This window comes from Mytilus galloprovincialis, chromosome 4 (genome assembly GCF_965363235.1).
Source record: "Mytilus galloprovincialis chromosome 4, xbMytGall1.hap1.1, whole genome shotgun sequence".
In the NCBI taxonomy this organism is placed as follows: Eukaryota; Metazoa; Mollusca; class Bivalvia; order Mytilida; family Mytilidae; genus Mytilus; species Mytilus galloprovincialis.
In genome coordinates, this window is record NC_134841.1 from 33,661,793 (window position 1) to 33,687,641 (window position 25,849).

General features: G+C 32.4%; 1 protein-coding gene across 1 annotated transcript; it reads right to left on the minus strand.

Annotated features, from left to right (window-relative positions):
• Positions 1-827: 827 nt before the first annotated feature.
• LOC143071937 (uncharacterized) lies at positions 828-25,101 on the minus strand. The gene is made up of 2 exons (XM_076246638.1): positions 24,957-25,101; positions 828-7,926 (listed from the first exon to the last, which is right to left on the minus strand). The coding sequence occupies exons 1-2, from the start codon at positions 25,046-25,048 to the stop codon at positions 912-914; spliced, it is 7,107 nt and encodes a 2,368-aa protein (XP_076102753.1). The 5' UTR covers positions 25,049-25,101; the 3' UTR covers positions 828-911.
• Between the last annotated feature and the right edge of the window lie 748 nt (positions 25,102-25,849).

Sequence of the window (25,849 nt, forward strand, 5' to 3'; positions counted from 1 at the left end):
AAAAACTACCTTGACCAAAAACTTTAACCTGAACGGACGCACAGACCAGAAAACATAATGCCCCTCTACTATCGTAGGTGGGGCATAAAAATTATACAAGACTAACAAAGGCCAGCGGCTCCTGACTTGGGACAGGCGCAAAAATGCGGCGGGGTTAAACATGTTTATGAGATCTCAACCCTCCCCCTATACCTATAATTTGCTCATTGTTGAATCATTGTTAAAGACCGTACGGTGACCTGTGAATGGTAACGTCTGCGTCATTTGGGCTGTGGTTGGCATAATACCGCATCTTGTGTGTATATCATAGCGGGGTCAATATACAATAAAAAACAAAAAATCAGACAAAATAGTGAACACAGAAGTAAGAATTATCAAATTAGGTGGAACTGTTTTTTCGTGGACTAAAACTATCAGTAATATATCGCCTCGTTGAAAAAAAGAATAATGTATCGCCTTGTGGACTAAAACTAATGTATTGCCTTGTGGACTAAAACTAATGTATTGCCTTGTGGACTAAAACTAATGTTTTGCCTCGTGGACTAAAACTCGTGTATCGCCTTGTAGACTAAAACTAACATAATGCCTAGTGAATTAAAACTCATTTAACGCCTTTTGGACTAAAACTAATGGATTGCCTTATGGAATAAAATTCATGTCTCACAAATACTATTATCCGTAAAAGGGAAGCCATAATTTAATCCAGTATACAAGTTGAAACTGATATATCATATCTTTTTAACTAGTTTCCCTCATAATATACATATCAAAAATAGCAATTTGTAGTTTGTTTACGTCAAATTCATTTTTAGAAAAAAGGAAAAGAGTAAATAAATAAATGTTTATCCTAGTAAAACAATAGTAAATGAAACCATATATATCTGAACCATATTACCAAAAAGATTAATTCATTATCCAATAATGTTTTTGTGTTCCTCCTTTATCTTTTTATCAATTCCTTGCATCTTCTTCATCACTGTGCCAAGTTGTTTATTGAACACGTTCACATCGTTTGAAGTTGCACTTTTCAATTCTTTTTTCAATTCTTTTGACTGAAACGTGTCGCCCATTTTCACTTGTGAATGCTCCATGTAATCTAAAAGTTTTAGGAGATCAACTTCCAGATGCATCAGACTTGAGTACATAGGAGAGTTAGCACCATACAGACCGTCCATCGAGACACTGTTCTCCTTATTTTTTTCGGTTACTATTTCGTCTACCTGATCCTTTATTACATCAGCCATTTTTTCTATTTTTAACGCTAATTTTGGTGAAGCACCTTTTTTCATCGTATTTGCGCGATATAGCATCTTTTCAATTTTAGATTTGATTAAATTGGCTTCTTTCTTGACTTGAATTCCCTTTTCCAGTATTGTTCCGGTCGCTTTGTTTATAATTGCATTTGCCGTTGTGTTTGCAGTATTATTGGCTGTTATTTCTGCTGGTTTCTTTGAAAGAAGTTTTTTAAGAACACTTAGTGTGTCGTTTTTTTCACCGCTTTTTACTCCTGGCTTTGTCCCATTTTTTTTCAGCGCTTTTTGCTTCACCATTTTTTTCACATCCTTCATAATCACTTTATGTAAAGGTGTCTTCTTTTTAGAGTCAAACATTTTAGTAAGTTTATTTTTTTTCAGTGCTTTTCCTTTCACCATCTTTTTCACATCCGTCACAATTGCTTTATGTATAGGCGTCTTCTTTTTCAAGCCAAGTACTCCTGCAATTTTATTTTGTTTCAGTGCTTTTCCCTTCACAAATTTTTTCACATCCTTCAAAATTGCTTCCTTTAAAGGTGTTTTCTTTTTCGAGCCAAGTATTCCTGCAAGTTTATTTTGTTTCAGTGCTTTTCCCTTCACAAATTTTTTCACATCCTTCAAAATTGCTTTTTTCAGGGGTGTTTTCTTTTTTGAGCCAAGTATTCCTGCAAGCTTATTTTGTTTTAGGGCTGATCCCTTAACAAATTTTTTCACATCCTTCAAAATTGCTTTATTTAAAGTTGTCTTCTTTTTCGAACCAGGTATTCCTGCAAGTTTATTTTGTTTCAGTGCTTTTCCCTTCACAAATTTTTTCACATCCTTCAAAATTGCTTTATGCAAAGGTGTCTTCTTTTTCACAGGTAATCCTGCAACTTTATTTTGTTTCAGTGCGTTTCCTTTTACAATCTTTTTCACATCCTTCAAAATTGCTTTATGTAAAGGTGTCTTATTTTTTATAGATTTAAGTATTTCTGTAGTTGTTTTTTTCTTCAGTGCTTTCCCTTTAACAATCTTTTTTACATCCTTAATTATTGCTTTCATAAGTTGTTTTTTCTCACTAGGCTTTGTCTTTTTTCCAAACACCTTCTCCTTCTTGACTTCTGCTATTACGAGTTTCTTCAACAATTTTTCCGCTGCTTTCTGTTTAGGTTTTTTCTTGTCAGAATTTGATTTTACCCCAAACATATTTTTAAGTGTCTGTTTTTTCGAGACGGGTTTTCCTGCAAGTATATTTTGTTTCAGTGAGTTTCCTTTAACAATCTTTTTTACATCCTTCATAATTTTTTTATGTAAAGGTGTGTTCTTTTTAATAGACTTCAGTATTTCTGTAGTTGTTTTTTTCTTCAATGCTTTCCCTTTAACAACCTTTGTCACGTCCTTAAGTATTGCTTTCATAAGTTTTTTTTTCTCACTAGGCTTTGTCTTTTGAAACACCTTCTCCTTCTTGACTTCTGCTATGACGAGTTTCTTCACCAATTTTTCCGCTGCTTTTTGTTTAGGTTTTTTTTTGTCAGAACTTGATTTTCCCCCAAACAAATTTTGGAGTGTCGTCTTTTTCGAGACAGGTTTTCCTGCAAGTATATTTTGTTTCAGTGCGTTTCCTTTAACAATCTTTTTTACATCCTTCATAATTTTTTTATGTAAAGGTGTGTTCTTTTTTATAGACTTAAGTATTTCTGTAGTTGTTTTTTTCTTCAGTTCTTTCCCTTTTACAATCTTTGTCACGTCCTTAAGTATTGCTTTCATAAGTTGTTTTTTCTCACTAGGCTTTGTCTTTTGAAACACCTTCTCCTTCTTGACTTCTGCTTTTACGAGTTTCTTCACCAATTTTTCCGCTGCTATTTGTTTAGGTTTTTTCTTGTCAGAACTTGATTTCCCCCCAAACAAATTTTGCAGTGTCGTCTTTTTCGAGACAGGTTTTCCTGCAAGTATATTTTGTTTCAGTGAGTTTCCTTTAACAATCTTTTTTACATCCTTCATAATTTTTTTATGTAAAGGTGTGTTCTTTTTTATAGACTTAAGTATTTCTGTAGTTGTTTTTTTCTTCAGTTCTTTCCCTTTAACAATCTTTGTCACGTCCTTAAGTATTGCTTTCATAAGTTGTTTTTTCTCACTAGGCTTTGTCTTTTGAAACACCTTCTCCTTCTTGACTTCTGCTTTTACGAGTTTCTTCACCAATTTTTCCGCTGCTTTCTGTTTAGGTTTTTTCTTGTCAGAATTTGATTCCTCTCCAAACAAATTTTTAAGTGTCTTCTTTTTCGAGACAGGTTTTCCTGCAGATTTATTTTGTTTCAGTGCGTTTCCTTTAACAATCTTTTTTACATCCTTCATAATTTCCTTTTGTAAAGGTGTCTTATTTTTTATAGACTTAAGTATTTCTGTTGTTGTTTTTTTCTTCAGTGCTTTCCCTTTAACAATCTTTTTCACGTCCTTAATTATTGCTTTCAAAAGTTGTTTTTTCGCACTAGGCTTTATCTTTTTTCCAAGCACATTCTCCTTCTTGACTTCTGCTATTACGAGTTTCTTCAACAATTTTTCCGCTGCTTTCTGTTTAGGTTTTTTCTTGTCAGAATTTGATTTCCCCCCAAACATATTTAGAAGTGTCTTCTTTTTCGAGACAGGTTTTCCTGCAATTTTGATTTGTTTCAGTTCGTTTCCTTTAACAATTTTTTTTACATCCTTCATAATTTCCTTTTGTAAAGGTGTCTTATTTTTTATAGACTTAAGTATTTCTGTTGTTGTTTTTTTCTCCAGTGCTTTCCCTTTAACAATCTTTTTCACGTCCTTAATTATTGCTTTCAAAAGTTGTTTTTTCGCACTAGGCTTTATCTTTTTTCCAAGCACATTCTCCTTCTTGACTTCTGCTATTACGAGTTTCTTCAACAATTTTTCCGCTGCTTTCTGTTTAGGTTTTTTCTTGTCAGAATTTGCTTTTCCTCCAAACATATTTTTAAGTATTGCCTTATTAACACCTTTAGTTGTCTTTGTCTTTGATTTTGATTCCAATATTTCTCCTATTATAGCATCTTTTCTCAATGCTTTACCTTTAACAATTTTCGTTACAATTTTAACCACTCCTTTCTTCGTAGGTTTCTTTTTTTCTTTGATGCTTGTCTTCGTAATATTACCTTGTTTTCCTTTAATGTCAGATATTACTTTTGTGCCATTTACTGGTTTTGCGTCAATTTTCTTTTGCTCACTTTTCAATGTTTTAATCATTTTCATCATCTTATTCAATGCACTCTTTTCCTGAATGTTGGTCTTTTTCTTTATTTGTTCAGTAGCTTGTTTTCTCTTTAGTTCTGCTTTGAGTGTCTTTTCGTTAGCTTTTTTTATTTTCTTCGCCGCAGCTTTGAGTTTCTTTTCGGTAGCCTTCTCCAATTTCTTCACCGCAACTTTAAGTTTCTTCATTTTATCCTTTTCCAACTTCTTAAGCTTTGTTTTAAGTTTCTTTGTTTTTTTCTTTTCCATCTTCTCAATCTTAGCTTTGAGTTTCATTGTTTTTGCCTGTCCCAATTCCTTAATCTTATCTTTGAGTAACTTTGTTTCAGCCTGTTTCATCTTCTTAAGTTCAGTCTTGAGTTTTTTTGTTTTAACCTGTTTCATCTTCTCAAGTTTGGTCTCGATTTTTTTGCTTTTAACTTCTTGTATTCGATCTAGTTTAGCTTTGAGTTCCTTTGTTTTAACTTCTTGTTTCAATTTACTTAGCTCTTCTTTGAGAATTTCTGATTTTGGATGTTTAATTTTCCCAATTTCTGTTGACAGATTCATTGCTTTATCGAGTTTTGAGGTCGTTGGTTTAATGATGTCCGATGTCTTTCCTTTAATTATTGCCTGGATGTCTGATTTTAGATCCTTTGCTTTCGAATTAAGTTGCACTGATTTAATTGGTTGAGTCGTCAATGACTTTATCTTTTCTCCTGTAATAGCTTTACTAATAACGATAGGGGATTTTTTCATTTCCTTCACCATTTTCTTGATTTTCTTTGTTTCAACCTTTTTTATTTTATCTAGATTAGCTTTGATTTTCTTTGTTTCAACTTTCTTGATCTCATTAATCTTTTCTTTGACTTTCTTTGTTTCAACTTTCTTTAATTCCTTTAGTTTAGCCTTGAGTTCAATTTTTTTGACTGCTTGCACTTTCTTAGGTTTTGTACTGATTTTTTTAATTCCAACCTGTTTTACCTTCTTTAGTTTTTCCTTGACTTTTTCCATTTTATCCTGTTTTATATTTTTAATCTTAGCAGTAAGGTTCTTTGTTTCAACCTGCTTTTCTTTCTTGAGCTCAGTTTTGAGATTCTTTTTAGCCTGTTTTATTTTCTTAATGAGTTTGACTTTCTTAACTCCCGTAACGGTGGGGGTGCTAATAACAATTGGTTTACTTTCCATTTTCTTCAGTTTCTTCTCGATTTTCTTTGTTCCAACCTCTTTTATCTTCTCTAGCTTAGCTTTGATTTTCTTTGTTTCAGCTTTCTTGATCTTTACAATCTTATCTTTGACTTTTTTTGTTTCTGCTTTTTTCAATTTCTTAACCTTAGCCTTGAGTTCTTTTTTTTTAACTGCCTGTACTTTCTTGGGTTCTGATTTTATTTTTATTTTCGCAACCTGTACTACCTTCTTAAGTTTTTCCTTGACGTCTTTCATTTTTTCCTGTTTTATGTGTTTAATCTTAGCAGTTAATTTCTTTGTTTCAACCTGTTTTGTTTTCTTGAGCTTAGTGTCGAGTTTCTTTGCAGCCTTCTTTACTTCCTTAAGCTCTACCTTGATTTCACTTTTTTTGGCCTGTTTTATTTCATTAAGTTTAGCCCCAATTTTCTTTTTTTCCGCCTTTTTTATTTCTTTAAGTTTAGTATTGAGTTTCTTAATTTTAGTTTGTTGTTTGTCTTTTGGCTTCGTCTTGATAATGCTTGTTTCCTTCTGTTTTATGTTATTAAGCTTTGCATTGAGAGCCTTTGTTTTGACTTGTTTAATTTGCTTCAGTTTGTTATCAAGTTTCTTTGTTTCTTCCTGTTTCATTTCCTGTAGCTTAGCTTTGATAATCTTTGCTTGAGTCTTTTCTATCTTCTTAGGTAAAGCTTCGATTTTCTCTATTTTAGCCTGTTTTATTTTCTCTACCTTTGCAACGATTTCATTTTTCTTCGCCTGCTTGATTTGTTTGACTTCTGCATTTATTTTCTTTTTCCCAACCTCTTTCATTTTTTCCAACTTAGTGTTAAGTTTATTTATTTTAGCCTGTTGCTTTTTCTTAGGTTTAGTTTTGATAACTGATATTTTAGCCTCTTTTATCTTCTCAAGTTTTGCCTTAAGATTATCTGTTTTAGCCTGTTTTATGCTTTCAAGCTTGGTATCGAGTTTCTTTATTTCAGCTTTTTTCACTTTCTTCAGCTCAGTTTTGATATTCTTTGCTTCAATCTTTTGGACCTTCTGACTATCAGCTTTGAGTTCCTTTGTTTTAAGTTGTTTTATTTTCTCGAGCTTAACATTCAGTTTCTTTGTTTCATCATGTTTTATTTTCTGAAGCTTGTCGGTTAGTTTTACTTTTTCCACTTTTTTCATTTTATCAAGCAGATTATTTAGTTTCTTAGTTTCAACCTTCTGTATCTTCTTCGGCTCATCTTTTATTTTCTTAGATTGAGTTTCTTTTATTTTCCCAAGCTTCGAATCAAGTTTACTGGTTTCAGCTACTTTCACTTTCTGAAGCTTTTTAAGAAGTTTTTTGGTTTCGATCTTTTTAACTTTTTTTAACTTAGCAATAACATTCTTTATTGCTGGTTGTTTTAATTTTATACTGATTGGTTTAACTTTGAGTTTCGTAGCTGCAGTTTTAAGGTTTATCTTTATATTCACTTTCTTTTTCTTTGGATCATTTTTAAGTCCTTTTTTTGTAACCTTAGTTTTATTCTTATTTTTGCCAGACTTATTACTAAGTACGTTTGTTATAGTCTTAGTTTTAATCTTCTCTTTCCCATTCTTATATTTAGTGTCTTCCTTTATCTTCTTTGTATTAGTTACTTTACCGTTCTTTTTTGACTTAGATTTAGTCACCTTCTTTTTGCCTGAATTCTTTTTACTTCCTTTCTTGGTCTTCTTTGACTTAGCTTTAGTCACTTTCTTTGTGCCTGACTTAGATTTTCCTTTGGTGGGTTTGGTTATAATTTTCTTCGAATTCTTCACTTCTTTCTTTTTTATCTTGGTTGAAGTTGCTTTTGACTTCGGATTCTTTGATTTTTCTACCTTAGTTAAGGTTTTCTTTTGAGAAACAGTGGTTGATTTGGGTTTCGGGGTTATTTTCTTTTGTAGCTTTTTAATCTCATTTTGGAGAGATGTCAGTGTTTTATTTTTCTTGCCTTTGACTGTCGGACCATTCTTAGTTATTACCACCTTACTCTTCTTCCCAGTAGAACGTGCTTTTGTTGGGTTTCCTTTCGTGGTTACAGGTGGTCCTTTTTTAAACTCTATAGGTTCGATCGCTTTTATCTCAGATTTTCCATCCGCCTTAGAGTTGAGAAGCTGTAAAACTTGCGATTTGATATTTTCAGGTGTACCAGTCGCTGGCTTCTTTGGACCTGCCGAAGATTTACCAGTCGTTGGCTTCTTTGGACCTGCCGAAGATATACCATTGGCTGTGCGTGCATGTCGTAGAAGATTTTCCTGTAGTCCGTATCCTGGCCATCTGAAAGAGGGAACATATGATTGATAAACTGGTATGATGAAGGCCCTAGATAAAAATTAGATGTTTTTAGGTTACCATGTCCAAAAAGAGGTTATTCTATGCAAAATGAAGGAGTTCACAAAAGGATTGCTATGAGTCGGTTGAATTATAATTATGTATGGACTGAACTTGTGATTCAGATGAATTTATACTTGATTCTAAAATAGCATCCTTATTTTTACAAAGCCGTGTTCAAATTAGCACACAATATGTTTGACACATGCGCACACGTTTGCTGTTTTTATTCAGTGTCGTCATTGCTATTCTAATAAAATATATACATTTTAGCAGCTAACATATAATATATTTTTATTATAAAAATGTTTGTCAAACAACATATATTTACCCTGCTTTTAGTTTTTAAACTTATCAAATAAGAAAAAGTAATGTACAGACTCCACTAAGAGGAAACGAGAACAGCCGAACATTTTTAGGTATTTTCGTACGCTTCTACGGGGCGCCGAATGGGACTCTTGTGATTTTGTACTCGAAATTCAATTTTGTACTGACAAAAGTGAGTTTTGTTCAACAAAAATGAGTTCAGTTTAACAAAATTTGTAGCATACTACAAATTTAAAATTTTGTCATACAAAATTATCTTTCAGTGGACAAAAGTTACTTTTGTCATGACAAAATTCATTTTTGTAACACAGACTTTACTTTTGTTACCTAATTTGAAACTTTGGCGACAAAAGTCAATTTTGTATGCAAATTTGTTTAGTTTGGATTCTGTGAACTAATTTGCATACAAAATTGACATTTGTGAGACAAAATTGACTTTTGTGAGACAAAATTGACTTTTGTGAGACAAAATTGACAAAATGACAAAATTGACTTACAAAAGTCAATTTTGTCTCTCAAAAGTCGATTTAGTATGCAAATTAGTTCACAGAATCCAAACTAAACAAATTTGCATACAAAATTGACTTTTGTCTCACAAAAAGTCAATTTTGTCTCACAAAAGTCGATTTTGTATGCAAATTAGTTCACAGAATCCAAACTAAACAAATTTGCATACAAAATTGAATTTTGTCTCACAAAAGTCAATTTTGTCTCACACAATTGACTTTTGTGTTTTAATTTCCATATCAGGTAACAAAAGTCAATTTTGTATGCAAATAAGTTTATATTTGCATACCTTTTTGACAAAATTGACTTTTGTCATGACAAAAATGAATTTTGTCATCACAAAATTGAAGTTCTCATAAAACAAGTCTGTATTACCTAGTTTTGTAAGACAAAAATGATTTTGTTATGACAGAATTGAATTTTGTACAAAACCACAAGAGTCCCATTCGGTGCCCGTAGCTTCAACCTATTACAATACTGTATATGTCCTATTAAAATCGAAATAATTCCTTCATGTCATGCTCTAAATGAACACAGAGCATGCAATGAAGGAATTGTTTTTTCATCAATTTGCCGTTTCAGAATCTAAAGGACTTAATGGGCATATTTATATTGTGTGTATCCCAAAATTAAAGTAACGTCACGTTATTACATGAATTTATCCCTACGTTTCACCTTCATATTAAAACCATTTTGGCAGCCTTCAATACTATAAAGTTAGCTAGATATGATTTGAAGTTTAATACATATTGATTAAAATATACAAATACTTAATGATTTATTTTAAATTACCCCTTATTAAAAAATAAAGGCAACCCTATAGACCCTGATAATTTTAGAGCTATTTCATTTATCAGCTGTTTGGGTAAATGGGCCATTCCAGCTATGTTTGCTATTTAAAAAGGGATTCAAGATTCAAGATTCAAAGTTTTATTTAGAGTCGATATTCAATAAACTACATAACACAAGCTCTAGTGAGCTTTTCAAATCGACTTAATAACAAAATACAATACACACACACAATACAATATACACATACAAAAGTCATGAAAACAACACAATTTTAAACATATAATGAATAGTAAGATACCATAAATGACATATATAAGTTAAAAGCATATAGTACACATAAAACATAGCACAAGTTAATAATAATATTGCACAAATCATATAATCACACAAAAAATAAAAGTAAAAATAAAACAGGCATAAACACTATATGCATGCACTGCACTGGCATGAGCTGTTACTTGGATCCATGTTTGTACCAATTTTTTGAATTTGTCCAAAGATGTTTCCATTCGACAATGGTTCGGTAGCTCATTCCAGATTTGTGCAGCATTATAGCGAAACGATCTTAAGCCATACTTAGTAGTTCGAACTCTTGGGAGTACTGCTGTTTCCTGTGATCTTAAATCATACTTGTTAATTTTTATATCAATCAAATCATGAAAGTAGCTCGGACTTTTTTTGTTAATTATTTTAAATGTTTCTATTGCAATTGTTTTTATTCTTCTTATTCTTAAAGATGGTAATTTAGATTTTTCTAGCAGTTTTTCGTAAGGAATATCATAATCTTCATAAATGAATCTTAGAGCTCTTTCTTGAATTTTTTCCATTTTAAAAGAATTTTTTTCACTACAGTAGTGCCAAATTACTGGACAATAGTTAAAATTCGAAAGTATGAAGGATGGATGGTCCTTCCTGAGGGGTGTAAAATTTATACATGTTATACCGCAGTCCCACTAGGCCACGATCGCACTACGATCTGTGAAAAAAATATAAATTTTGATGATCGTACTACGATCGGGTAGATCACAGTATGGTCGTATCACGGTCGTGGGGAGGTCTTCAAGATCGTGATGAGCGTGGCCAACTTTGAACATAATCGTGGTGCGGTCGTGGCGAAATGAGGTCGTAGTAGAAGCGTAGTGCGAGAGCACTAAGATCGTAGTAAGATCACAAAGGTCGCTGTACCATCGTAACGAGAGCGTAGCAAAAGCGTAATTCTTTTCGGAGAAACTGCGCTACGATCTTACAGCGACGTTATCACAACCTAACAACGACCATCACGTTCTCACTGCGACCCAACTACGCTTTCACTACGACTACACCACGCTGATCAAAGTACGATTCTAGCACGCCCTTAAAGCCTTTCCGTCCTTATCACGCTCTTCTTACGACCTGACTACGTTCATACTACGACCATCATTCTCATTGTCATTTTCACATAAAATATAATAAATCTCTCCAGGTTCTGTTTGTCTGTATGTAATTAAGACTTCTTGTCCATTTTCTCTAACTGCTCAACCATGATTCTCGTTTTTATATAGATATGACCTTTGGTTTTCCCGTTTGAATGGTTTTATACTAGCAATTTTTGGGGCCCTTTATAGCTTGCTGTTCGGAGTGAGCCAAGGCTCCGTGTCCTTGGCCTATAATGGTTTATTTTTATAAATTGTTACTTTGACGGAGAGTTGTCTGATTGGCACTCATACCACATCTTCCTATATCTATTGACACATCTGTGTCATCTCTGCTATCGTTCACTAAAATATTGTCATTTGAGCTTGATGTACCAGCAATAGGTTGTAATTTAGGTTGGATTGGTCAGTCTTACATCTCTGCTTGAACAGGATTCGTAACTATCAGAGCTCCCTCTGCCTCTGCATCAACCCCCACCACCACACCCAGGTGTACTAGTAAATTTTGGTGGCATGACTGTATTGTTTCCGCGAAATCTACGTATTAATCAGGAATATAAAGAACGGAACTGTATTGATATGGAACACGATGTTGACGTTTTTGCTGAGAAAGTAGTATTAAAGATCGCAGTATGAACGTAGTATAATTGTGGTAAGAACGTGCTATAATCGCAGTAGAAGCATGGTAAGATCGTGTTGCAATCGGATAACTCGTGGTATGGTCGTAGTGAGAACGTGATGAGCGTAGAAAGATCTTGATAAGTGTAGTGAGGTCGCAGAATAAGCGCGGTGAGAACGTGGTATAATCGTAGCGGGGTCGTTGTAAAAGCGTAATGAGGACGTAGTAGTATCGTGAAAGCAACGAAAATTTACATTTTCATACAGCTCATACCGCGACCTCACCACGATCTGAATTCATTTTTAGATCGCGGTGAGCGTGGTGCGATCGTGGTCTAGTGGGACTGGGGCTTTAGGGGTGTAATTTTTTTTTCATCTGACACGTACAATTATACACAAAGAAACTTCTGAGGGTCTTGCAGCAGTAAATAGATAGGTCATTTTCCCATAAAAGCCCATCCACCCAATATGAACAGAAACTCTACATCTGATAGGTAGTTTTTCGTGATGTTTTTTCTATTTGTTTAAAAATATTTCTCCCCATCCGTCCCCACCTGTCAGAAATTAACTGGAATGGTCCAATTATTTACTTCTAATATTACAAATTCTAGACTAAAATATTGTGCGAATGAAATAATTCAAATTCCTCTTACAATGAATATCAGAAAATCAAGCTGGTTTTTTGAAAAGGATATGCAACAGCAGTGTTACATGCACTTGTATAATTAATTATAGATTTCATTTGGAAAACACACTTTTTGGTACGTTTATTTAGTTTAGAAACGCGTTTGACACTGTTCTACGAATTGATTATGGCAAAAACTACATTGGACAAATTGAGTTCCCACTCAAAAAATGTTCTATCATTTCATCTAAAATCAATATTTTTCAAAAACATATCACAAAGTGACTTTTGGATTAATTTTTAAATTTTTTTTTTGAAAATACCCCTCCATAACATGATATATCTGTTAAATTACACCGAATAGATTAGGACTGAAACTCTCTGTACAGGTACAGATAAAAAAAATTACTTGTAAGCTGTAATTTACGGAAGCGTATTAGCGCCACACATTTTTTTTTTAATTTTTCTTCTTATGTTTGCGTTGTAACGCAAACCTAAGCGTTATAACGCAACCCTTTGCGTTTGACGCAAACATTTGCGATATAACGCAAACATCTTTATTTCAATTATTCATTAAGTTTTGTATATATGTCCGTCTGTCATTCATTTCGGATTTGATTTACTAGTAGATAAAAAAAGAAACATACATACAAGGCCAAATCATTATAATAAATATGCATAGGAATAATGGATTAATTGAAGTGCAATTATACATAAATTAAGACTGATTTGTGCATCAGAAAAGTATATAATTTAACAAGAAAATATATATAGTATATAGTCATATTAAAATTGAAAGATCAAAAATAATGTCATACAATTGTGAAACCTCCAAGTCAAATAGACAAAATGATCTTTCTGCTTTAAAATGAATTATTAATAAGGAAACATTTTTTTTAAATCTCAGAATATGATCAAGATTCTTTGATAGAAAGTCATTGAATTTTCATTTCAATATAATGAAGTATTTTTTAAGATGCTTGGGTAGCAATTTGAATAGAGAGAACATAATTTTATTAATAAAACATCTTCATTCTATACATTTATTGCCAAAGGGTAGCTTGTTTGAATGTAACCTACTTTACACAGTTCTCAAACGAGAGCTTACTTTGGAAGTATATTTATATTCGGTTATAGCTATATTAGCAGGGTTGATTTTTTTCTTAGATATAACCTCAATTTACTCAATTTTCTTTGTAATATATATACTAGTAGTAACTTGGATATCGTTTTTGTGGACCTTTATAGTTTGTTGTTTAGTGTGAGCCAATGCTCCGTGTTGAAGACCGTAATTCGGCCTATGATGGTTTACTTTTACGAATAGAGACTTAGATGGAGAGTTTTCTTATTGGCACTCATACCACATCTTCTTATATTATTCTGCTCATTATTAGTCATTGATATGATCTAATTATTCAAGCAGTTTACTTTGCAATTACTACAAAGGTGATAAATTTTATTATATCCAGCCTCCTCCATTAATAACTACTGTTTCCTTTGAATCTTAAATAAGAAATAAGATAAAAGAAATGTTTGCATTATAACGCAAAGGTTTGCCTTATAACGCAAAAGGTTTGCGTTGTAACGCAAAGGTTTGCGTTATAACGCAAAGGTTTGCGTTATATCGCAAAGGTTTGCGTAATAACGCAAACATAGGAAGAAAAATAAAAAAAAAAAATGTGTGGCGCTAATACGCTTCCGTAGTAATTCATAAACATGTTTATGCATATTTTGAGACTAAGTGGATATTATTATAGAACCGCGGGAATTATACATGTACTCATACGCGTAAGCTAGCTGATTGTCAGAAGTTTTATTGTTTATTTGGTCATAACTTTTGTGAGGGATGTTTTCATTATCTGATGGGTTAACACTCTTGATGCCAGATTTTTAAAAATCAACGTTTCGACGTCGCAAATAGGCAATAACAATTTGACGTCGCCAGTGCCAAATTCTTTTGACGTCGTCTTTTTTGACGTTTTTTTTTATATTGAATTATATTTAGTTGTTTTCTACGCGATCGGCATTCATACAGCCGGTGCCCAGGAGAACATTTTGATATTGCTTTTTTGACTGATTAAAATCTTTCTATACAAAGTTGCATCTTGATTTCAGCAAGGAGATTCATGAAACTTAAGTTAACTGATAAATTTTTGAAAATTCTGTGCAATTTGTAAAGCAAGTATGCAATACGTATTTTCCACCTACAGTTTTTGGCTACACATTTTCATATCATAACATATTTAAAAAAATATTTTACGGTATTTATGGGCGGATTTTACCAAACCATGTGTTGAAAGACACGGAATTGTCCGAAGTATATTTGTTTATTTGGTCATAACTTTATATTTGATTGTGGGTTTTTTTCTCTACAGATGTGAACACTAATAATGTATTGCAAACCAATTTGTGTAAAAAATATATATGGCAAATTTCAGAACAAAACACATTGTGTTTATATCACCATTAAAAGATAATTGTTCAAGGAGGAATTTAACCTGATAAACAAATAGATATGTGATAAAAAAAAATCTATTTGACTGTCCCTCTGGTGTCTTTCGTCCCTCTTTTATGATTGTTTTTTTTCCCATGTTCAAGAACTTTTATTTTTCTATAAGTAATATTTTGATATAACAATTACCGATACAAAAGGAGGCGAGTAATGATGGGATATTTAACCTCGCATCATTGTCCTGTGCTTTTTCATGAACCATGTTAGCAGTAGTCTTTTTTTTTATATATAAATATTACATGTAAGAACATTTTATTCTTGTTTCTAATGTTTGGGGATAAACTCAGAAGACTGGCTTAATATTATCTTAACTCGTCTCGACACGGAACTATATACTATATGAAGTAATATAGATGTGATTGTGTATCGAATGCATATATGTTTGTAGACCTCTAATAGGATTTTTTTTAAAATTTATTGTGTCTTTTAATGTAAGCCTATACCTCTTCTTTCTTAACTTGGAGATGGGTCACGAGATTCCTTATGTATAAATTTCTGTAGAACAACCTCAATTTCAAAAACATAGCAAATACAAAAAACAGTATGAAAGAAAGTATTTCCCGTATCTTGTAATGAAAATAACTTTAGTACCTATACTCCTTGTACTCAGTACTCTTCACCTGCAAATTGTGTGTTCATTTTGGATTTTTTAATGTAAATCATCGCACAGAGAATTAGAAAATACTGTTATCGACAATATCATTCTAACCCTTTCCTCAATGGAAATATTTTTTTTGCATACTTGATTCGCATAGGATTTTTCAATAAAATTCTGAAAAATATGCTTTCAGGTATAAAAATGCATTGCCAAAAATATTTTTTCATCAAATAAATTTAAGTCAGATATTCTTGTGAATATCCTTTTCATATTGGATACAACTTTGATTAAGTCTGATGCAGACAATTTGTAGTAATAGGGTTTCAACTGAGGTACTACACAGGCGTCGAAAGGCGTCATTATGGAGTAAAGGGGGTGGAGTCAAAAGGTGTCATTATGGAGGAAAGGGTTAAGTTAAATTACAAAAATTAATGTCGAACACTGGGAAAAACATATTGTTTCGTCAGTTTATTTTCTTAAATTTGGTTATGGATATTTCATGACTTGATCTGTGATATCCGTTTAAAGTACCGCCATCTTGGATTGTACAATTACAGTACAAAATCGGTCTAGTTATTTGCCCAAATCAACAAATTTGGAAACAGATTTGCAATTTAATGGTTAGACTGTTTATCTAACTTGTAAATTTATTGTATTATTCAAAATATTTTAACAAATATCAAGCTTTTTGGTTTTTAAAATCATTTTTTTTCTTCAAATGAGCCATTTAAGGGGAGATAACTCTTTTAGTACAAAATTTATACTGGACTATAAATAGGGAAATTTTTTATTTTTACTTATGGCAAGAAAACAAGTTCGGTGACACCATGTTTTCTTTTTATTTTCTTAAAATATATTATGAAACCTATCTTCTCGCAATTTATTTCAAAATTCTATCTCATAGAATTTTTTTTATGCACTCTTATGTGTGTTTTTCATGAACAAACTAACCAAATTTAGGCAGTTTTCAACGACTCATAGCTCGAAAAATAGCACGGCGACCCATACTTTTTGTTAAATTTTTGAAAAAAGCGTAGTAAGATCTTCATTTTGGCAAATTATTCTGTTAAATCCGAAAAAGTCAAGACTTCAAACACAAAACGCTGATCCCTTTAAAATTTCAAGCTGGATACATATGCTGCATGCAATGATAAAAATACCAAATAATGTCATGAATCGGAAAGTTAAAAAAAAAATTTTAAAAGGTCTATATGGAAATCAATCAAGTTGATACTAAATATTGATGAATAATCCGGGCCATTATCCCTGTTCATATTCAAGCAATCCCATCTCGTATTTGAACTTATTTGTTATATATGTACACGAGTATGAATAAGCAAAATATAGTATTATGAATTTTCTCAATTGAATTGTTTCACATTTTTCATTTGTGGCCTTCTATAAGCCACTAGTGGTATTGTTTTTTAACATTGTTGAAGACCGTGTGGTTGCCTGCAATATTAATAACATCCACTTCATTTCAACTTTGATTGACATTATACCAAATATTTGTCGCTGAGCTAAATGACATGCAATTGATTAATCGTAAATTCAGTTTTAAAGTAGCTATAGTTAAAAACTTTAATATTTCGTCTATCAAATACATGCAGCCGACTAAACGTGTCCGTCAATAATGCACTATGTAATGTTTAATTACACGATTTCATCCTATATCTTAAAGGTAAATTATTATAGGTCAAGGTTACGGCCTTCAACACGGAGTCTTGGCTCACACCAAACAGCAAGCTATAAAGGGCCCAAAAAATTACTAGTATAAAACCATACAAACGAGAAAACCAACGGTCTAATCTATGTAAAAACGAGAAACGAAAAACACGTATGAAGTACATAAACAGACGACAACTACTCTGTACATCAGATTCCTGACTTAGGACATGTGCACACATTTGCAGTGGAATTTTGATGGTACCAAACCTTCTACCTTTCAACATAGAAAGACGCACTATAAGATATCAATTGGAACGTTAAAATGTTTATAAAATATTTTTCTGACGGAATTCACAAAAAACAGTCTAAGTTTACGAAATATATGTTTGTAAGAAATGGAAGTTAACCGGCCTTTCCTCTTTCATGACATGGACTCATCTAGCAATATTAAAGAAAACTTTCAAACAGCAAAAAGAGTATAAAAATTGGTTAAATTCCAATTGGCATAAACCAATAAATATGAAATTTTGTTGGTCGTTTATCAATATAACACAATTGGATAAAAGGAACTCAATTTAGCAATATTTAGATATAAGAAAATGTGGGCATTGGCAGTGTGTATTTTATCGACATTTGGTATATTAAGAGATTTCCGTTGAGTTCCATGCTAAAAATAATGTTTTTCTCAACTCCAAATCTCAATATTCTTTTAATATTTTACAGAGTCCTCTTGGGCCATGATTCTGTCATGGGTGGATCGATTTCCTGTTTCGAATTGAGAGGGTAAACACATAAACATCTTTAGTCGAACATAAACGTAATGTGCGAAATTTTTTAAAGCATTTTCCCAATCACAGTCAGACGAATATGTCTGAAATACAGTCAATAATGTGTTTTATATTACGTTAATAAGTCTGATAAGCTACGATGAAAAAAAGGCGGCATGTTCTTGTTATCTTGTGTATCCAGCTCTTATGAACCTGAATAATATCGAGGCCAAATAAACAATTAAACTTTAAATATTTCTACATCTTATGGTATTTATTTCATATAAATCAGTCGTGTAGTTACTTTGTGATACTTTTTTGAAAAATTTTGATTTTAGTTGATTTGGGGTTTGGCTCAGGGGTAAGTATTGTGTCATTTTTAGAGTAAATTGGTAGCATGGGATCCTGGCTGACTGCTCGACAGAAGAGCCAGGCGGAATACAACAGGGTTTGTCAATTGGAAATTAGGATTATATTGTTACGAATTTATTGCAAATGATTTTTTTATTTTATATGACATGCAAATTTCAACAAAATTCAGAGGCGGATTTAGGGGGGGGGGGGGGGCATCAATATTATACAAATTGACAATTTACGAATCGACTAGTTACAAAACATCAATATACAAATTGACAATTTACGAATCGACAAGTTACAAAACATCAATATACAAATTGACAATTTACGAATCGACAAGTTACAAAACATCAATATACAAATCGACATTTAACGAATCGACTAGTTACAAAACATCAATATACAAATTGACAATTTACGAATCGACAAGTCACATAACATCAATATTCAAATTGACAAATCACACAGTTACAAGTTACAAATTGGCAAGTTACGAAGTAAGAATTTTGACCCCGTTGGCTTTCCATAAATTTATGTACAAAATATGAACGATAAACAAATTTGTAACACTTAAACAAACGACAATCACTGAAAAAATTTACAGGCTCCTGACTTGGTTGGGACAGGCACATACATGCATACATGTGGCGGGGTTAAACATGTTAGCGTGATTCCAACACTCCCCTAACCTGGGACAGTGTTGTAACAGTACAACATAAGAACGAACAGTAAAAATCAGTTGAAAACTCATCAGATGAATACAAATACAAGTGGACGTGGCTGGGTACTTTTACATCCCAACAAAAAGACTATTGGCAATCATACCACATCTTCTTTTTTATATTGAGTACAGATCTTTGACTTCATCAGAACCTCATAACATTAAACATTTACGCCATGTTAGGTTTCATTCCATTCTGACAGTTTTCTTCTAGAAGAAGCAATTGTATGTATTTTACATAGGTCTTATGGTCTTATGTTAAAAATTATTCCCCTGCTGGTGCCCATCTTAGACGACGGTTTGGCTACAAGGTAACAACACTAGATTTGCTGGGCAGCTGCATATATGATATTTGTTTTTTGTTTTGTTTATTGTTTCGTATATAAATCATTTTCTCGTCTGAATTGTAATTGTTTTTCATTCATCATTTCGGGGTCTTTTACAGAAAAAAATATTCGGTCTGGGTTTTGCTCTTTGTTGAAGGTTGTAAGATGACCTATAATAAGTTTTTAAGTTAAAAGCCAACAGGCTTGTAAATTTGTGAAAATTTCAACAACAAAAAACATTTTGGGGGTAACAACTCTAAATGGGTCATCTGACATCAACATTTTTTTGAAAAGTCACGAGCTAAACTTCGACCTGCTGTCAGATCAATTCATTTTGACCTTATGTCAGTTTTGCTTTAATTTTTAAACTAAGTCAGGAGCCTGTAATTCCGTGGTTGTCGTTTGTTTAAGTGTTACATATTTGTTTTTCGTTTATTTTTTTCATATAAATAAGGCCGTTAGTTTTCTCATTTGAATTGTTTTACATTGACATTTCGGGGACTTCTATAGCTGACTACAGTCAGTTGACAAAAGTGAGTTCTCACTCAGAAAATGTGACTATCATTTATACCAAATATTACCAAGTGACTGTTTGAGCAATTTTTATAATATAGATACCATAAGATGTAGAAATGTTCAAAGTTTAATTGTTTATATGGCCTTGGTATTATTCAGGCTCATTTTTATTTTTTGAGGTGAACACAGAAAAAAATATTTCTGTAAAAGTTTGCTATGCATTCTAACCAAATTAAAATTGTAAAAATCAGCATTTGTGTTCTACCGATTAGATAACGAAAACATCCCTCACAAAAGTTATGACCAAATAAACAATAAAACTTCAGACATTTCTACATCTTATGACGGTATCTATATTATAAAAATCGCTCAACAATTAAATAGTTTTTAAGATATAGGACAAAACTGTATATTACCCTAATATTCTTTTTTTTTGGCAATTTTAAACTTACTAGATTCACTACGAAATATTCAGATAAAGTTTGAGGGCATATATTTGGTCCAGTAAATTGATTGATTGATTGTTGGTTGCTAAACGTCCTGTGGCAAATATTTCATGCATGTTCAGACAAAAAGATCCAGTAGATGTCATGCGCGTAGCTAAGTTTACGTCAAAACGCCCGGGCGTACACTTGAATTTTGATAAAAAAAAATAATTTAATCAAAAGAAAATAAAAAGAACTTGTTAGAAGCACATCAGCTTTATAATTCTTTCTTCATTGGCTTGTAATTGCGGATCAAATTTACTTTTCAGCCAAATGGTATCATATTATATATATATTCGTTTATTTTCTGTCAAGTCTGACTCTATACTGTGAGTTCTGTACTCATTTCCCTTTTGTTTAAAGCACTTCATCATCTTCGGAGATTCTTTGGTTTACAGTTTTGTCGAGCATGTGACATATTTATGACGCCAAAGCAAGACATAGCAATCCTTAATTTCGTCAGAAGTGTCAATATTTAAGTTCAGTATGTTTAACTTTTTTTTAAATAACAATAACTTTAATTGCCAAACCTTTGTAAAATTTTACGAAATTACAGAAACTGTTTGTGGTCAAATGAGTAAACTGACTGAGAGCATAATATTGTTTATACAGTTATTTTCTCGTGTTTTACTGACAAAATTAACAGGTACTAATAGTTTTAGTCTGGGGGTAACATTTTTTACACAACAAATTCTTTGTTAAATCGAATTAAATGAAAATTTAGCAGAATGCAAGCATTTTTTAATATTTTGGTTTGAAGCAAAGTTTTGAAAGTGAATTTGTTTACTCATTTTTCAGTATGATACTGACAGACTCTGACTGTATTGCTTTTTTTTAACATAAAAAATGCATAAACCCTTAAAGTTTGACACGAAACTTGGGCCGAAACTAATATTCCAGATTAAGAAAAATTATCTAAAGAAAATGTTCGATTTAAAAAAAAATATCCTGTAATGGACTGATAAATGGATTCAATTTTTTGCGGGGAAAATCCCAGACAGGACTGTGACCAGGGTTCAACAGAACCCTTTACGATATTTAGTATTGCACCTGAACATATCTGAAGATTTATTATTACATGTTCATTTACGAAATTTGGACACAATTTTTTTAATTTTGGTCGCGTGCTTTACCCCACGGCTCTTTTTAAACATATTTTAAAATTACTGGTTTTGACAATTTATCTAAATCCAATTACCATTATATTTCAAATTAACAAAATGAATAATTTAACATAACTAATAAACCCTTTAGAATCTAAGTATGTTGCTACTGATGAGTTTTTAATAACAGGAATGGTATCCATTCTCTAAAACTCGTTGGTTTCCGGCGATTTAGCTCCCTAACTCTAACCCACTACCCGCAATTGTTTGACATGGACCTGTTTGGGGTCCTCGGATCCCTTGCCAAGGTTCGGGCGTACACGTAAAAATGACCTAGCTACGCGACTGGATGTCAATATCAATATCTCGGTTTACTACTAGTATTAACTGAATTTTTAAATTATGATGTAATGGCTAAAGCTGTAGCAAAATCAGCGAACAGGGCATTAAGTTTGATTATTGTAAAGAGTAAGCCGCCCATGGAGGTTTCCAGTACAGTACATTTACTAAACTATTTGATACCCTGGTCTGGCCAGTAATAAGTTATGATGCAGCCATTAGGGGCACCAGAGATTTTTCATGTATTAATGCTGTCCAGAACAGAGCTATCAGGTCTTTTATGGGTGTGGGTAAATATACCCCGAACGATGCAATTCAAGGGGATATGGGCTGGAGACCTCCAAGCGTTAAGCAGTGGACTTGTGTTTTTCGACACTGGGCTAGATGTAACATAATGTGCGCAGATAGATTAAATTATAGAATATTTAAATGGTGTTATAGAAATGCTCTTAACAAGAGAAGAAATTGGTGTTTTAGGATTATGTCTAAGTTTAAAGAATGTAATTTAGATTTGTATACTGATTTAAATAATGTATTGTGTAAACAAAATATTACGCAGATAGAAGAATTTTTACTTGATAAGTGTATATAGGAAACTGGCAAAATAGAATATTGACACAAGATGTCAATTGCGGACTTATAAATTGTTTAAAGACAGTTATGGAAGTGAATTATATTTATCTAAAAATTTATCTTATAGATATAGGAGTGCTTTTGCTAAATTTAGATGCGGAGTAGCTCCGTTGAAAATTGAAACAGGGCGGTATGAAAATAAAAATGTAGACGAAAGAGTGTGTTTTTTGTGTAATGATAACATAGAAGACGAAAAACATGAAATACTATCATGCCTTTTATATGCAGATTTGCGCTTTTGTCTATATAGCGAAGCTATGAAATATAATGTATATTTTAATGATTTGTCTGATGATGATAAATTTGTTTATTTATTTAAAAACATTAATTGTTATGATATGGTTGCCAAAACCTGCTTTGATATTTTAAGTAGAAGAAATACCTTTTTATATTCTTAAAATGAAATTATTTAAATAATCGTATGTATTTTAACTAGTTTTATATAGAAATTGTTTTACAGTCTCTCATAATTCTTAATAGAATGGGACTTGTATTTTATATTTGTGAATTGTCTGTTTTATATTGTGTATATACTCTGTATATTTATGCATTGCAAGTAGTGAGACGTTAATAAAATGTTGAATCTGAATCTGAATCTGTTAGAGGACCAGTTCAGCTATTAAGGAGTATTTTTTAATTGCCAATTAGACAACTATCCACCGGAGTCCAAATAACGTGGATGTATAGGCTTTTAACAATCAATGAATTGAAACCACACCGTAAAGTGAGCTACTAACGACCCCGAAATAACAAAATGTAAACAATTTAAACGAGAAAGTCAATGGCTTTATCTATGACAGGGCAAAACAAGAATGTACCCTATGTACACGGATGCCCCATCCACACTATCATTTTATATGTTCAGTGGACCATAAAGATTGGTTCAAATCTCTAATTAGGCATTAAAATTAGAAAGATCATATCATAAGGAACATGTGTACTAAGTTTCAAGTTGATTGACAACTTTATCAAAAACTACCTCGACCAAAAACTTTAACATGAAGCGGGATGAACGGACGGACAAACGGACGCATATACTAGAAAACATAATCCCTATAAATTGGACAAAAAAAACAAAAGAATACTATTATGATAGACATCAACCAACGATAACGACTGGATTACTGGCTCTTATGACCTTACTTGTGACAGGCATTTAAAGAAACGGTGGTATTAAATATGGTTGTGATCGTTCAAGTTGACAACCTTCACCTAATTTAACTCTTCATCTTTTATATAAGCTTTGCATGTTTTTAAATATTTTGGCCACGAGCATCACTGAAGAGACATGTATTGTCGAAATGCGCATCTGGTGCAAGAAAATTGGTACCGTTAATTTTATTAAAACAATGGTGTAACAGTATAACATTAGGACAAATTTTAAAATTTTAAAATTGCTTGACTCGTTTGATTACAGTAAACGTCCTTTAACAGCATTTCCTGAAGTAAGGTCCATACCTCAGCGTCCTGCCAACTGTGACTATTTGCGGGGGTTTCCCCCATGGAGGCTCCAAATTGAAATTTTGAAAGAGCAATTTTGTCCACAATTTTAAACAAAACAGTTAATTTTACTATGACTTCAGGCTTATAAAACGAAGGTTTTTTATGACTATGACAGCCATCTTGCACGCAAAACCCCCATGGGCATTTTGAAAAGTTGGCAGGTATGAAGGTCCCTATACTTACTGTAAGAGATAGGATTTATTCATGGTTATGGTTAGGTAATAGAATGTTCTAGGTTAGGGTTAGGTTTCAGCCTTCAGGGTTTGAGCTAGTGTTAGATTTTGGTGTTGGTTAGGTTAAGTTTTTGGGTTTAAGGACAGTTAAGTGTAGCTCTATGGGTTGGGACCCCTAAACATGACGTTCTATGATTTTAAATACCCATTTGTTGGAATATAGAAAGAGTCTCACTCTGAAAATAATAAAAAACAAAAAATGTTTCAAGATGTCAATTTAAGCTTCTTGTAAAATTTCCCCTTTTTTGTTTGCAAATGATAATTAATCTGCAAACAGGTTTGGAGATAAAGTGCTGACCGCTAATGTAAAGGCTCTTAGGCTATTATTCATGTTTTTGAGCTAAAATAATGGTAAATATCTTATATTATTTTTAATCATACTCTTCTCATAAGTTTATATACCAGTTTTTGTTCAAATATTTTTTGTTCAAATGAACTGAAAGGTGACATATTTCCCTTTTTATATAATAAAGATCAATCTGAAAGTGTTTTTTTTTTATAAAAGGGTTGAACTTTGGTTTCATTGGCATTGTGTATGACCCAGTGTTTTTCCTGTCACACTAGTAAATAGTTAATATTACTAAAAAAAATAGCCAGTATGGCTACTGTTTTTTCGACATCGGTTTACCAAGGACAAGGTCAAGGAACCATAGGCTTCTGGTTCTTGTTCCGGAATTCTCTTTGTGCAATAATGAATACAACGTTCACTGATTATTTCGTTTACCAAATAAAGTAATTTGTGTAACCAAAAGTTACCGGACTAAAAAATATAATGCGGGCGGTAGCCTTTAAGTTTGTTAATTCATGTATGGAGAATCGGAATACTTTTGTGTACTCATAGTCTAACGCAGCAGAAGGTTTTTTTTCAAATGTAACAAACTATTACATTATCTCAAATATCTACATATACAGTATTTTCTACATTTTATCTTACTCATTATATAAGTCTTCTCTTGAATTGCGCCTTGCAAAGATGTTAGGCAGTCCATAAACCAGGAAAATAACAAAGAAAATCAGTTTTGCCATACTGTTTCTTTTTCCGGTGTCATGACGTCATGACGTCACAATGTTCTTCAAGTGCTCAACCGTTGCAGGAATGAAAATATTCCGGAACACAGGTCCGGAAATAACGCATTAATGCACGAGGGTCTTGGTGGAGTTTACAGAAAACTTTAGAGAAAATAAGAGCAACAAAATATATATATATACCCGGTGACGATTGGGATATTACCACAGCGCTCAAATACGAAAAATAAACAAGTTACATATAAAAGTTTGTGCACTATTATATTAAAACTCGTCTTTACATCTTACATATCTCTATAGGACGAAATCGCTGCCGTCGTAGCCTACCTTCTTTTGTTTAGCTGAGCTTTACTGATTATATGTTTTCCTTCAGGGACAGAAATCAAACCAATAAAAACATTTCAACATATCATGGTTCCTTTTGTCGATTTTTTTTTTTGTGTTCGTGAAATGTTCTTTATTGTCATCAATACTAATTAATGTTTATAATTCAGTCAGATTGTTTGCTTTCCTTCGGTGTAACAATAAAAAAATAAACAATACGTCATAAAATCGAAATAATTTAATTTACAAAATATGCATATATATGTTCCAGACCATATGAGTATTTGGACCGTACGCGTACGGTCCGGACCGTATACGTATACTCGTCAGTATGATCCGACCATACGCGTACGGTCGGACCGTATGACTATACGCGTATGGTCCAGTACGAGATGATTATACTGATTATACATGTTATTGGATCATATGGGTTAAATTTATACAATCATTTATCACAATCTTTATTTTAAGTTTTAC